Genomic DNA, 15,236 nt, shown 5'->3' with positions numbered 1-15,236 from the left:
TCTGGGCGGTGGCCGACCTCTATGAATGGCTACGTGGACTATCCTAATCCTCGTCACCCTTTCGGCGCAATAACACTTTTTTTTTCCTGTTGGACTAGATGGATTATGGATGCACCGATGGCTTCGAGCCGCTAGACAGCTCAACAGAAGTGCCAAAGAGGAGCAGCTTACTGGACCAGCTTTGTGTGTGTGGTATGAAAGCCTCTTGACCTTTGTTTGCTCGCTTGGTACTTTTGGTTAGAACATCTGTGTGGGCAAGGCCGGCCAGCTAGCATGCAATCGAGTGAAAACTCTCTCTAACAATCTGATTGTAATTCTTCCTGGAATGAAACAACCAATGGTGTTCATACGAGGGTAAATTAGGAGCTAATGAAGATTCTCTTAGCATGGTGGTGGGGTCGTACAAAAATGCAATTTAAGTATGATTAATATTCAAATCCTGCTAATGAATGCATAGGTTTTGCGCTTGTGTGATTGTCACCTCTTTGCTATTCCAAGTTGCTACAACGGTTGGTATCATACATATAGGTCCTGTTTGGAACAATGACCAACAAAATCGTGACCGTGGTAAGGCTGTGTTTAGTTCGCGAAATGAAAATTTTTGGATGTCACATCGGATGTTTCGGGAATATCGGAAGGGGTTTTCGGATACTAATAAAAAAACTAATTACATAGCTCGCCTGGAAACTGCGAGATAAATTTATTAAGCCTAATTAATCCATCATTAGAGCATGTTAGTTATTGTAGCACTTATGGCTAATCATGGACTAATTAGTCATTCGTCTCGTGATTTCCAACCAAACTGTGCAATTAGTTTTTTTCGTCTATATTTAATACTCCATGTATGTGCCGCAAGATTCGATGTGATAGTTTGGGTTAAAAAATTTTGGAAACTAAACCCGGCCTAAGCCGAACACGAATCTTGCGATTTACGATTTCGGCCTCCATAGTTCATTTTCCAGCTTATTCAGTTACGCGAAAATCTCAAGGCGTTCGACGAGATTTTCTCCGGCGTCTCGCGTATAAGCGCCTCAAACACGGAAACAACACATGACCATAGCATATTAGCATCCTTGTCCCCTCGTACTTCCCAAGTATGCGGTATACCCGAGTATGCTTCCATCAACCAATGCACGCGATGAGTATCCTTGTAGCCACCTAGTGTGCGTGTAATTTTGCTTTGTTTTAGTTTTTTTTTTCTTTCAGAAGTAGAGTCACTCACAGCTAAACTTCCTTGTGAATTTGTATTTTTCCTAATAACCATTAGTCTAACGGTCAAAATAATCCAAACCACTTCACGGTGAATTTTTTTCTTCTTTGTAGCCGGAGTCCAAGCTTCCTCATAATTTTGTATTTTTCTCCACAACTCTGCTCCAACACTTAGACTAACTCGTATATATACCCGATAATCTTTATAGTACTCTATCTAAGTTGGCATTAAAATGCATAAGTTGAACCATTCTTGTCCCCGAGTTCAAATATGGCATGAATTTCAAACGGTGTGTGAATTTTCATTTCCTTGAAGGCGACATTATCCATCATTTCTTGTTTTGTTTATCATATGAAGCAGGCTGCTGGAACCTTCAAAGTTTGACGAGCATTTTGCTCCTATCGTTTTCAACAACCTTTCAGTCTCTCGCTTTATCGAGCTCCCTTTCTCCTTCTTTTTCTCCCTAATTATGCAGATCTAGTTGGCCCATGTTGTCCTCTACGCCGTTAGCATCAGGGCCCAGGGGGTTTGGTTGGACCTCCTAAACTTTAGTTGCTATCGCATCAGATATTTAGACACATACATGAAGTATTAAATATAGACTAATTACGAAACTAAATATATAGATTGAGACTAATTTGCGAGACGAATTTTTTAAAACTATTATTCTATGATTTGACAATGTGGTGTTACTGTAAATATGTGCTAATGATGGATTAGTTAGGTCTAATAAATTTGTCTTACGGAATACTCTCTACTTCTGTAATTTATTTTATTTTTTACACCAACACCCCGCGTGACGTGTCTCTCCGAACACCCGCCTGCAGACGGCCGTTTTCCCCAGCTCGGCAGCTCGTCAGAACGAGGAGCCACGACAGAATAACGGCGCAGCGAAGAATTCCATCCAAAATATAAATGGCGCAAACTCCCAAACACCTGCTCCACCTCCACCACCACCTCGCCTGTCCTGTCTTCCTCTCCCTCCTCCTCCTCGTCCTCGTCCTCCTCCGCCATAGTGGCGAGCACGCCACCCGCCACGCCTCGCCTTCGCCTCCAATCATTCGCCTCCCCAACACAACCTCTCTCCGCTCCGTCCCGTTTAACCGGGTGATTAACGGATTATTAGTTACTCCGGAGGCTTCACCTCGTTCGTTCGCCCCCGCAAAAGGCTAACGCCAGCCCGCGCTAACGGCAGCAGCGACAGCAACCCGTTGGCTAGCTAGTCCTCCCCACGATTCGACTCCGCCACCGCCCCCGGCCCAGGTGCGTGGCGACCGAATCCTCCATTTCAGCAATTTTTTTTAGGGAATGATGTGGGGAGGGAAGGGCCGGGGATTTGTTTAATGGTGCCCGCGGCGGGGGTGGTTAAGTTGGTCCTCTGATCGGGGCTTCGGCTTCTGGCGATCTGGGAGGTCTGACCATGGCCGCGCCGGGGCCAGCGATCAAGGTACGCGGGGGTCTCTGCTTGGCTGCCCGGCTTGGGTGCGTTGGATCTGGGCTGTGGGAATTCTGTGAGTTTTTGGGATTTGTTAGTGGGTCGTGGATGAATTATGGGGTTTAGCATGTTGTAGTGGTGGGGAAATTTTGCTTGGTTGATTTCTGGATGGCGGATTGGGATCTGGCCGTTTGGCATTTGGAATGGGAATGCCCATTTTGTGCGATTTAGATCAGACGTTGCATCACTGTAATGGTTTAAGCCGCTGTCTGGAGACTAGTCTTATGAGGGGAGCGATTTTGTTTTTTCTTTTTGGGCGTGAGGTGGATCTGGGTTGGCCGGAATTTGGTCCGATTTGTGCCTGTTCATCTGCCACTTGATGGCTCTGTTTGCTGATTCGTGCTCCAGAAGTCATTGGTTTTGGCTACCCAGTTGGATTGTTTTGGAAGCAAGGTTCGGTTAGTTTTGTGTGTTGGAGCATGAGTCATGCAAGTTCCCACACATCCATTTTGTTTTGGATTGAGTGAGCTGGACATGGATGTTTTGTTGGACCTAGGATGCCATGTCTTCTCAATTGGACTTTGGCCGGGAGTTGCACAAAGAAACATCGCATTTCTCAGGTTAGCTTTCAACCTTCTGTTACATGGGCTGATCAAATTCGGCAGCTGGTACTTCATCGGAATGGAAGGTGGGAGCTCACTGAGCAGTTCCATAACATCCTGGAAACATGTCAAGCACCTGTCTATTCTGTGGGTATAGGAGTTTGAGCACACAAAAGATGTGATGTTCTATCTGGAATTTAGTGAATTAGCTGGTATTTGCAAATCTTATGCTCAGTACTTTCTGCATCATAGTTGGATGCAAGCAATTTCTGTCACATTGTTGAAGCCGGATGATACTGTGATCAGGATGCTAGCTTGCTCTATGTCATGCCAACTCCTTTAGTTTGTGGATGTTTCTTGGGTGTTGTTCGAGCTGCAATCATTATACAGGAGCAGACCAGAGGTCTTGGGAATTGCTAGACATTTTAATGACATAGAAGGAAGTCCTCAGCCTTTATGAAGGGCAAACTCACAAGCGACATTGTGTTTCTATCAGTGGGCACTTTGAATAGGAAACTTTTGCATGCAGTGTTGTCCAAAAATCCGCATGTGATTCATCTCACTTTGGACTTTAACTATCCATGTCAAAATATTTTTAAAGGATCTGTATTTATGTTCTTGTTTAAGAATGCTTTTATACAGGCTTGCTTTGAGGATTCATCTTTTCTTTTCCTCCCTGTTTCAGCACACCTTTTCTTCTCTCCTGAAGCAAAAACCACCAAAGACTAGTCCGACAAAATCTAGGGGTCCTATGGCTGTTTCAATGAGGGAGGTGGATCCTGTTTTTCAAGGTGCAGGTCAAAAAGAGTATCCTTCAGTTTCTAGTCTGTACTGGTCACAATATCTATATTTATCGCTGCCAGTCGTTTCGTTCCAAGAATGTCATGTGCCATCATTTTTCTCATTACAGTCGTATTATTATTTCGAATTAGTCCCTGCTGCCATAGTATCCAGTAGAAAATCCTTAAAAAACTTGTGGGTTGACCACAAACTATATTTCATGAACCGCGAGTCCACGGTAAACCTTTGTGATAATAAGTGGGGACATTAGGTTAGCATGGTGCTGCAGTGCTAACATTCAATTCTGTTTGTCTATGATTCTTATTAATTCATCTCTGTAGTACTATCCTTAACAACGATCAGTGGATTGGAAATATGGCGGATTGAAAAGTTACAGGCTGTTCCTATTCCCAAGGAGTTGTATGGGAAATTTTTCACAGGAGATTCCTATATAGTACTGAAGGTACTCAGCTTTGCTCATATAGTAAATGTGTCAATTCCTATATTTAGTTCTATGGGAGAAAATGTTGTGAGCTGCCTGATGTCAGGAGTGCAACTGTTTCCATTGCTTACATCTTTACTCCAAAGATCACTACATCTTTACTTCCCCAGTTCACATGCTTATCAAATCATGCATCCTTCATACTAGAAGGGATTAGTTGTTTCTGATGCTACTGATCATTTCAGTATATTGTTTATGCTACAATAAAATGTTTATATTGTGCAGTTACTCAGATTACAGTTATATGCTCATATTCATATCGATCAGGAGTGAAATCCTGATTGTTATTAATTAGTTATTTTGTTCTTTGAACAGACAACTGCCCTTAAGAATGGTTCTTTTCGGCATGATATCCATTATTGGCTCGGCAAAGATACCAGTCAGGTTTGCTTTCACATTTTAAGTTCATTTCATTTGCTTGCAATGTAGCTAATGAACAAGAAGATTTACAAATTGCATTGTTATTAATGAATAGGATGAAGCTGGTACAGCTGCAATCAAGACTGTGGGACTCGATGCTGCTCTTGGTGGAAGAGCTGTCCAATACCGTGAAATACAGGGAAATGAGACTGAGAAATTTCTTTCGTACTTTAAGCCGTGTATTATACCAGAGGAAGGTGGTGTTGCATCTGGCTTCAGGCATGCTGAAGTAAATGAGCGGGAGCATAAAACACGATTATTTGTCTGCAGAGGAAAGCATACTGTTCATGTTAAAGAGGTGAATTTCGTTGTCAATTGGTCCCTGTACATTCATAGCTTCCTAGTACGGATACCACATTCCAATTTTTTCCCCCTCTTCAACAGGTTCCTTTTGCACGAGCATCACTCAACCATGATGACATATTTATTTTAGATACAAAATCTAAGATATTCCAATTCAATGGATCAAATTCAAGTATTCAGGAGAGGGCTAAAGCACTTGAGGTTGTGCAACATCTTAAAGATACCAACCATGATGGGAAATGTGAAGTAGCGGCAGTTGGTAAGTTAATTTTGGCCAAAAGGGTTTATACAAGCTTAAATGGACAAGGTCCAGTATTCTTTCAGAATTATAATTGAGTCTTTCAAACAGAGGATGGAAAGTTGATGGCAGACGCTGATGCTGGTGAATTCTGGGGTCTCTTTGGCGGATTTGCTCCTTTACCAAGAAAGACATTTTCTGAAATCAACGGGAAAGATTCTACTTCCACTACAAAATTGCTTTGGTAATATATCACAAGGGACAAAACATTGCGATTCTTTTTGAATGAATTATATCTTTCATGGTTATGCTATAGCATGTCTATTGCTGAAATGTTTTTTTCAATTTTTTTTACCAGTGTCAATAAGGGCCAATCAGCTCCTATTGATTGCGAAATTCTGAAAAGAGAGCTATTAGATTCAACAAAATGTTACCTACTAGACTGTGGTTCTGAAATTTATGTCTGGATGGGTAGAGAAACAACTCTTGAAGAAAGGAAACGAGGAGGCTCGGCTGCTGAGGTAACATTGTCTTGCTTCTGCAATCTTGATTTAGTGGCTATGATAATGCTCCACTTTATGTGAACCAGCCACTACAAAGTTCACAAGTTAGGCAGATATAGGGAAAAAAGGAGGCCTATGAGAGGTCAACCACAGATGTAATAGAGCTAAGGTCCATCACCAATGTGGCAACCACAGATGTATATTTGCTAAGAAATTTTGCAGCCAATGTTGACAAGCATGGGAAGCTTAGGCATAAAACTAGAAATTGCCTATAAAAGAGTTTGGGCCCACCCGCATCAATAATAAAGAGTTCCTATAGCGAGTATTGACTATATTATAGTAGTGCCATGTTTGACGTAAGTTAAAGTTTATGTGCAAGAGAAGGCCTTTTGACCAATTCAACTTTACTTGGCGGGTAGTTCAGCAAATCAGCATGATCCACAATATGGGTTTTCATCAAGTTTAAGATATCCCTGGTGTTGCAGACTACTAACCCCAATATTAGTTAAATTCCATTATCTGAGAAGATGCCTTGGCGTTCCAGTTTTTCTCATTTTCCAATTTGCCACATATTTTAGACAATATTTGGCCTATTTCTTTCTCTAAACATACAGAAACACATTCTTACTTCTGCAGGAATTACTACGTGAAGGAAACCGGCCAAAATGTCATATTATTCGTCTCATGGAAGGATTTGAGACTATTACATTCAAATCAAAGTTTGATAAATGGCCCAAGAAAGCTGATGCAGTTGTGTCGGATGAAAGCAGAGGAAAAGTGGCAGGTTATCATCTGAGCCACAATTTTTATTTTCATTTTATTTGACTTGGGGCTCTTGGTGGGTTTCAACTCTAGCCTACCCCAACTTGCTTGGGATTGAAAGGCATGTTGTTGTTGTTGTATTTTATTTGCCACAACTAATTCTTTATAACTAAATTTCCTACTGTAGCTCTTCTTAAGCGACAAGGATTTAATTTTAAGGGTCCAGCAAAAGCTGCTCCTGTAAAGCAAGAGCCTGAACCTCAGATTGATTGCACTGGCAATTTACAGGTCAGTGAACTTCCTTTCTTAGAAAAGATATTGCAACCAGACCACAATCAGTTGTAGCTATTGATTTATCATTTATTGAGCTTGTGACATAATACAACTGATAGTAGGATTGTACTGCTATATAACAGCCTGTTACATTTGTGTTTTTTTTTTTTGGCGTGGGTGGGCGTGTTGGGGGAGGGTGGGGGGGGGGGGGTGCAGTGTTGCTCTTACCATTCATGCACTCATTCTGTTAGAGTACGTCATAAGCCTATTGGGCCTGGGCTGGTATAAGTATAACCCGCTAGTGTTAGGGTTAATTAGAGATAAGGGTCGCTTGCTTAAGGGTCAAGTAAGCCTTGCTTGGGAGTCAAGGAAACCTCTCTATATAAGGAGAGAAGATGTATTAATCTAATCAAGCAAGAATTAAGAAGGAAATCCCTTCTCTCTTGCTCGGGCGTGGGCAAGGCCCCCGGCCTCCCTCGCAGCCCCAGCCGCCACAATCACGGGCGTGAACAGTACCCTGTTACTGTAGCACCGCGGGTACTGTAGCCCACCCGACGCCGCCTCTCCCTCTCAATCCTAGCAGCCACATAACACATTCACTTAAGACTTTCCTACCATAACACTAAAGTGCCATTTTTCTGGAGCTTTGCTGCTCACCTTTGAGGAAATGTTTTACTGGAGCTTAGCAGGGGCCCAGTGCATTTCTTTCCTTCTTGCCCTAGGGCTGGCAGTGAACCAGTAGGTATTCTAATTGTGTCATGGTCGTGTTCGTTGTAACAGAAGGGCAGATATGTAATCTCAGAAACAAGGGTGTGTGTTGTAAGGGTCTTGCCCCTTTTTCTTCTTAATATAAATAATAGATCATAAACATGCTTCTATATTTCTCTTGATAATATGAAGAGGAGTTCGGTTACATATATATATAGAGAGAGGCTAAGCTAGAGAGTTAAGAGGGGGGAAGTCCCAGGCAACATGCCTGGAGTCCCTAGGCAGCACACTGGGTAGAAACCCAAGAGGCAGCCGATACAAAGTAATATGCAGCACACTGGGAAGATATGCAGTTCTCCTGCGTGTTCGAGAAAAAAGAAACTAAAGTGTCATTTAGATCTACATAATCTCAGGTAGCCGATATCTTACAGGTTTGGCGCGTGAATGGCAGTGATAAGACTTTCCTTTCGTTCTCTGAGCAATGCAAGTTTTACAGTGGAGACTGCTATATCTTTCAATACACCTACCCTGGAGACAATGGAGATGAATGCCTTATTGGTACCTGGTTTGGGAAGAAGAGTGTCCAGGTAACTGTTTAATGCATTTTCCATTTGCTGTATTGCACATATGATTGATACATTGCCATGAAACTTACGCAACGTCTCATTATTTAGTGCATGTCTTTTATTAACAATGTGCTTTGTGTTCTGTGAGAAAGTGGAAATGCATATGCTGTTCTAAGCTGAATCATTAAAAGAAAGATTGAGCCTTGCATATTCTTAAAAATCAAAATTAGTGAGACCATACCACTTTGTATTATAGAAGATGATCTTACGAGTATCAAAGCATCCAACTTCTAGTCTAGGAACTGATTCTATGTTGCTTACACTACCAACATTTCTAGATTAATCACTATTTCCGAGGAGCATTCAGTTATGGCCTTCTGAACACTTTTGTTTCTTTGTTAAATGCTATCGAGTTGGATTACTTAACCATGTTGTTGCTTTTTCCATATATAAACAGGAGGAAAGAAGTGCAGCCATTTCACTAGCTGACAAGATGATTGAGTCTTTAAAATTCCAGGCTGTTCTGGTTAATATTCTTCCAGTCTTATCTTAAAAGATTTTTTGTAAATCTTGGTTAACTATCCTAACCTCATTTTCTTTGGTCATCACAGGTTCGCGTCTATGAAGGAAAGGAACCCATTGAATTTTTCCCAATATTTCAAAACTTGGTTATATACAAGGTTGTTCTTTAACCAAATTCATGTGAATAAGCTTCTGTGAATTCTTTCTCCTTACAGCGGTAATATGATTGTTGCATATGTGTATTTTACTTTGTTCACTAAATACAGGGAGGTACAAGTACTGGGTATAAGAAATTTGTCTCGGAAAATGGCATTGAAGATGATACCTATTCAGAAAACGGGGTTGCACTTTTTCGAGTTCAGGGCTCAGGGCCAGAGAATATGCAAGCTATTCAAGTTGACACGGTACTTTATTTTTTATTATTGTCTTCTCCAAACAAGGCATTATGGTTGTGTTATGGCCTTGTTATCTTAGTGGGTTATGTTTCTACCACATTGCAAAAGTTATGACAATGCTATGATTCTTATTACCAGGCAGCATCATCGCTGAACTCTTCTTATTGTTATATACTGCATGATGGAGATACAGTATTTACATGGATCGGTAATCTAAGCTCATCAATGGACCAAGAGCTTGCTGAGAGGCAGCTAGATGTGATCAAGGTTTGAGGAGTGTTTTTTAGTGATTATTTCATGTTGGCATGGTTGACCATTCAAATGAACATTCTGCTATGTTGCCGCTGCACTTCAATGAACTCATTATCCACATGATAATTTAGGCCTTAGTTGTGTTTCTTTTTTCTGTTATTTCTAGATTGATGGCAACCAGTGTGTAATGACTAGTCAAGCATCTAAGCTAAAGATTTTCTCAAAATTAGTTATGTAGTAGATTGCTAGTTACTGCATTTATGATGACTTAATAATCACTACAGCCATTTATATATTTTCTACTAATATGTTGTACAACGTTATCTTCGAAACTTATTTGCACACCATCAACATCATACAATATTATTTACTTATTCTAATTTCCTGTCATGTGTACATCATGTTATTACTAAATCAACATAGTCATTGTATGGCAGTAAATCAGTTCATTGCTTGTCTAGTTGTATTATGACAACATATATGCTTCCTGATCATATCTTCCCAACTTGCATGTTGGCTTGTTGATTGCTTCTGTGTAACTTTATATTTATACTTTACCTGAGCATGTTTCTGTCCTGGTTGCGCTGCTCACTGCTCTATCATCATATAAACTACTACAACACTGAACCTTTCCATTCTTCTATCCACTATATATGCAGCCAAATTTGCAATCCAGAATGCTCAAAGAAGGATCTGAATATGATCAGTTTTGGAAGTTACTTGGAGTCAAGTCTGAGTATGGCAGCCAGAAGATTGTGAGGGATCAAGAAAGTGACCCTCATTTATTTGCTTGTACATTTATAAAGGGTAAGACAAATTTGAAAGTTTCCCACTGCATTTATTCATTATCTTAATATCTTAATTGGTCTTTATAATTCATTGTGCACCTTATCTGATTTCCTCTTTTTTATTTTTTTCCCGTGGGCATACTTTGGGTGAGAAGGGGTGCTTAAGGTGCGTATGCTGAAGTTTATATATTGTTTGTCATGAAAATAGTGTGCTGAATAATTAATGCTGGTGAACTGGTTTTGTAGGTCAGAGAAATATTCAACTTCACTCAAGATGATTTGATGACGGAGGATATATTTATTTTGGATTGTCACTCATGTGTCTTTGTATGGGTTGGACAACGTGTGGACACAAAAATACGAGCACAAGCTTTGAACATTGGAGAGGTATATGATACATTCATATTTTCTTTGTATAGAGTGCTATAAACGAGAAGCTTTTTTTTTTCAAAATTTAAAGTGGATTGTGAAACCATGCTTTGTGGCAGAAATTTCTAGAACTTGACATTCTAATGGAGAATGTATCACGAGAAACACCACTTTATGTCATCACTGAAGGAAGTGAACCCCAATATTTCACCAGGTTCTTCAGTTGGGATTCAGCAAAATCAGCAGTAAGCACTCCCTTCTGGATTATAGTGGCTTTGGAGTTTGTGCAAATATCACGTGCTAAACTCATGTTTTTGCCTTGTGAGTTGTTTCAGATGCATGGTAACTCATTTGAAAGGAGGCTATCTATAGTGAAGGATGGAGTAAAACCAAGAGCAGATGTAAGATTTCTGTATCCAATAATGACAATTACTACCTCCGTCCCAGGAAGGATGCAATCATAGGTTTTACCCTGACTTAAATTTGATTGAGTTTATGGAACAATAGTAACAACATTTAAGACTCCAAATAGGTATATTATGAAAATATATTCCATGACAAATCAAATGATACCTATTTAGTATGCTAAGCATTAATACCTTTTTGTATAAATTTAGTCAAACTTAAGACAGTTTGACTGAGCACTATTCTAGAATTGCATCCTTTTGGGATTGAGGGAGTATCTTGTCAGGCAGTTGGGACCATACGCGTGGCTGACTGGATCAACATGTCCTAAGTCAACTAAAAATGAAGTGAAATAAAGAAAAATAAAATTTGTTACAAAATGCAGTACTGTATATGTGTGAGTTATGGTAGCATTGTATTTTGGCACATTCATTTATTGGTGTTTACCACATGACTCTATGCAACCAATGGTGCATTTTCACCAGATACTTTTGGCTAGTTATTTACGTTGTTGTTGAACTCATAATAATGAAAGGCTAAGTATCACTAGTCAGATCTCAAATTTTAGCATTTCTTGATATCTTGTGTTTTGCAACTTGCAAGAACATACATGCAAGAACGTACAAAACAACAAATTGGAAGTAGCTGGTAGCACATGCATTCACTGTGTTTAGCTCAGTTTCCTAATGCTGTTTTTCCTAGAATTAGGCTAATCCATGATTATAATATTTGTAGAAACCAAAAAGAAGGCCAACAACATCAACACACACTGGAAGGTCTAGTGTACCTGATAAATCTCAACGTTCCAGAAGTATGTCATTCAGTCCTGATCGTGTAAGAGTCAGAGGAAGGTCGCCTGCTTTCAATGCATTGGCTGCTAACTTCGAGAACCCAAATGCCCGAAACCTATCAACTCCTCCACCAGTTGTTAGGAAACAACTTCCGAAGCCTGTATCTCCTGATTCTTCGAAGCCACCTCCAAGGACAGCTTCAATCGCTGCAATTTCTTCTACTTTTGAGCGACCTAAAGCAACTCTAATACCAAAGTCAATAAAAGGTATGCTAGCATCCCTAAAAAGGATAGTGGCATTTTACATTTCAAGCTTGGTTTCTCTTACCTTCTATCTTCTTTTGGTGTCAAGCGAGCCCTGATGCAAGCAAGCCCCAAATTGAAGCGAGCAAACCTAAACTAGAGACGAACGCCAAGGAAATTAACCCTACAAAGGACAGTCAAATTGCAACTCCTACAGTAGAGGAAGATGTAAAAGAGAGTCAGGCAGAGGGTCAAGCAGGGCTTCCTATATACCCATATGACCGCTTGAGGACATCTTCCACCAATCCCCCCACAGACATTGATGTTACCAAGCGAGAGGTAAATCTTTCTGCCCTTACAGCACCATTGCCTAACTGACTCAAGCCCTAAAACTACAATACTGGCACATTGTAGACATATCTGTCTTCGTCGGAGTTCAGAGAAAAGTTTGGGATGACAAAGGAGGCATTTGGGAAGCTACCAAAGTGGAAGCAGAACAGGCTCAAGATTGCCCTCCAGCTGTTCTGAAACCTGCTACTGTCAAACAGACTGCGCTTAGCTTTGCTAAGTCAAAACACAATGACACTGTTTTCAAAGGTAAAACCATTTTTTCAGGCACAGGCACTCGCAATCTCTCATAGTTAATTCAGAAGTGGTAAGAGTCATAATGTCATTGTAAGTGTAGCCTACCAGGGTCAAGGGACCCTCGGTGGGTTTTGGAGGAGCAAGTCCAGTGAGTTTTTAGCTGCTCATGCTCCAGATTTGTGTTCTTCACTGACAATTTGCATGTGCGATGACTTGTGCCAGATCACTGCATTGGTGATCCGGTCACTCCGATTCTTTCCTACCCAAGATCACAGGTTTGTTTGTGAGCTTGCGAACCCTTTTTTCCCCTGTGAAGCCATATTTGTTCTATTTTTTTAAAAAAGTAGAGTCCCGGGATAATAAGGGATATATATATATATATATATATATATATATATATATATATATATATATATATATATATATATATATGATGTAATTTAGACAACAGATCATGCTGTACAAAAGAGTTTGTAAAATGTTATTTCTGGGGGCTGTTGTTTTGTACTTCCTGTTTGTTTCCGTGATAACAGATCATGCTTGTAATTTTTTCCAGATACTTATTGTCTCTCATGATTACCTTGCTTATTTTGATGTTCAAGCTGTACTTGGTTGTTGCGTTGGTTGCCATCCTGGAGAGTTTACTTGGCATGCTGGAATTTCCAGGCTTAAAACCGAGTTGATTTCTCTAGCAAATGCCAGCAAACTCACAGTTAATTGCACTAAAATATGTCGCCAAGAACGCGTGCTCTGGCCCTGTTCGCTTGTCTTATAATTCGTACTTTTCAGCTTGTTTTTTTTTCAGCCGGAACAGTGTTTCGGTTTTTTCAGCGAACAAGGCCAGAGCACACGTTCTTGGCGACATATTTTAGTGCAATTAACTGTGAGTCGAAATGAAAAAAGTTGACAGGTCTCAATGGTGTCTAAAGAGATGGCACCGCAGATTGGATGGTTACATGATTACATCGTTCATCTTCTGCTCCTCCCCCTCAGCCGGGAGATGGGCGATGGGAGTAAGTTTTCATTTGAAGCGCCGGAAGCTAGCTGTTTCGTTTACGTACCCGGTGGCCCCGCAGCCATAGGGAGATGGGCGATGGGCGTGGACATGTGGTTAACGTCTAAACGACAGTAATAGCCGCAAGGTTCATCAGGTTCCCGTGCCTAACTAGAAAACTGTGCGAGGCGTTGCCGCGCTTCTCCATGATTTTCCCTGTATATACCGACATTCGTGTTTTTTTTAAATATATGGCTTTACCAAGAAAATTATGGTATTTCTCAAAAAAAAAAAAACCAAGAAAATTATGGTAGTGCTAATACATGTAAGGTCCAGCTTATGTAATATGTTTGTTTCAATAAAAAATAATTTTAACAGGTACAAAACTTGTATTGTTCATTTGGTTTGAGGCTCCCTATATTTGCTGTAGAATTAGGACGTCTATTTGTTAATGTTTTTTAGAGGATCCTATTGATTTTGAGTCAAGAGCTATACTTGCTCATGTCAAGTGGGAGAAGCTAATGAAAAAATCTGTTGATTCGATGTTATATCGTTATCCTGTTGATGTTGTTCATCGAAATGACATCAAGATGAAGATGATGAATTATTGACATTTTGAGCAGAGCAGATTGACATTTTGAGCAGAGCAGAGCATACCCGTAGTCGTAGAGGCAAAGCAAACCTTTTTTTTTGGAAAATGGAAAATATATATTGTCATCTTTGAATTGTATTGACTAATCAGTAATAATATTACTATACTAGTTTCATCATTTTTCGGTTAGTTCTACTCTTTATAGAAATATAAGTCACAAAAAAATACTCTTTATAGAAATAAATTATTTTTTTGCACTCTCGTATAATATAAGCTATTTTAGGTGACACTTTTAGCCAGCGTACCATACCACAGATCTGGTGATGACTTGCGAGGTTTATTGCTAGTATATGTGTATTTCTAATGTATTATTAAATTTATTTTCCTGAAGGAAAACGGCCGTATTGTAAGCTTACCATCAGATGACGTCATTCAAGCTAATAAGGAAAGGAACAAAGGCAGAGCAGGCTCCCTCCCGGCCTTTGCGTGCGCCTTGGAGTGGCGCCTTGTGAACGTGGCCTTGTAATAGCTGAACACGTGGCAAGATAAAATGCTAGATCTCATGGTGCAACTTTCGTCTTGTAAGAGATAACATTTCTCTTATATTTCTGGTGCCTAATTTTTTGTTGCAGTTTTTTTTATTTTTTTAACTATAAAAAATATGAACTATATCTTATGAGTTATTCTTTTTAATTGTATCGATTAGTTGTCTAAGATTAAAAATGAAGAAGCTAGAGTTAAGAATCAGATGGTGAAAACTCAACCAAACAGGAAAAAAAAAAATCAACCAAACAGGCCCTTGGTTTGTTGAAGATGCTATAAGGTCATGGGCTTCCGTCTGTCAGCTCGTCTCGCCGGCTTAAGCAAATGGACACGCGCGTCGGCCCGTTCTCACTGCTCAGCCCAAATCGCGCGCCACGGCCCCTCCTCTCCTCCCCGTCGAGCGGCGATCGGCGACTGAAACATCTGCCTTCCTCCCGCCCGGCCGCCGCAGCCGAG

General features: G+C 40.3%; 1 protein-coding gene across 4 annotated transcripts; it reads left to right on the top strand.

The window, feature by feature from the left end:
* The first annotated feature begins 2,143 nt into the window (after positions 1-2,143).
* Positions 2,144-15,079, top strand: LOC136529535 (villin-3-like). 4 transcript variants are annotated; one of them, XR_010777349.1, is made up of 25 exons: positions 2,508-2,657; positions 3,933-4,054; positions 4,391-4,490; positions 4,845-4,913; positions 5,005-5,247; positions 5,334-5,511; positions 5,602-5,734; positions 5,849-6,011; positions 6,630-6,777; positions 6,943-7,043; positions 8,168-8,323; positions 8,760-8,828; positions 8,914-8,982; positions 9,091-9,228; positions 9,358-9,486; positions 10,131-10,278; positions 10,415-10,425; positions 10,506-10,646; positions 10,748-10,873; positions 10,964-11,029; positions 11,769-12,090; positions 12,176-12,405; positions 12,481-12,663; positions 14,629-14,818; positions 14,944-15,079. XR_010777349.1 is itself a non-coding variant. In XM_066522614.1 (23 exons), exons 2-23 carry the CDS (start codon positions 3,999-4,001, stop codon positions 12,592-12,594), a joined length of 2,910 nt encoding a protein of 969 aa, XP_066378711.1. In that variant the 5' UTR covers positions 2,144-2,473; positions 3,933-3,998; the 3' UTR covers positions 12,595-12,918. The 4 variants fall into 4 exon arrangements, 2 of the variants coding, with proteins under 2 accessions (XP_066378711.1, XP_066378710.1); XR_010777348.1 differs by lacking the exons at positions 14,629-14,818; positions 14,944-15,079 and adding an exon at positions 12,874-12,918; XM_066522614.1 differs by lacking the exons at positions 2,508-2,657; positions 14,629-14,818; positions 14,944-15,079 and adding an exon at positions 2,144-2,473 and having other exon boundaries at positions 12,481-12,918.
* Positions 15,080-15,236: the final 157 nt, after the last annotated feature.

This window comes from Miscanthus floridulus, chromosome 19 (assembly GCF_019320115.1).
Source record: "Miscanthus floridulus cultivar M001 chromosome 19, ASM1932011v1, whole genome shotgun sequence".
NCBI classification, from domain to species: domain Eukaryota; kingdom Viridiplantae; phylum Streptophyta; class Magnoliopsida; order Poales; family Poaceae; genus Miscanthus; species Miscanthus floridulus.
Note: the sequence above shows the minus strand (reverse complement) of the source record. Positions and strands in the feature narration are given on the sequence as shown.

Bases quoted from the DNA above. Each gene is read 5' to 3' on its own strand.
- LOC136529535 (XM_066522613.1), top strand. From the start codon at position 2,631: ATGGCCGCGCCGGGGCCAGCGATCAAG. The intron at 6,012-6,629 runs GTAACATTGTCT...TTACTTCTGCAG, and splicing joins GAGGAGGCTCGGCTGCTGAG to GAATTACTACGTGAAGGAAA. The intron at 8,983-9,090 runs GTTGTTCTTTAA...CACTAAATACAG, and splicing joins AAAACTTGGTTATATACAAG to GGAGGTACAAGTACTGGGTA.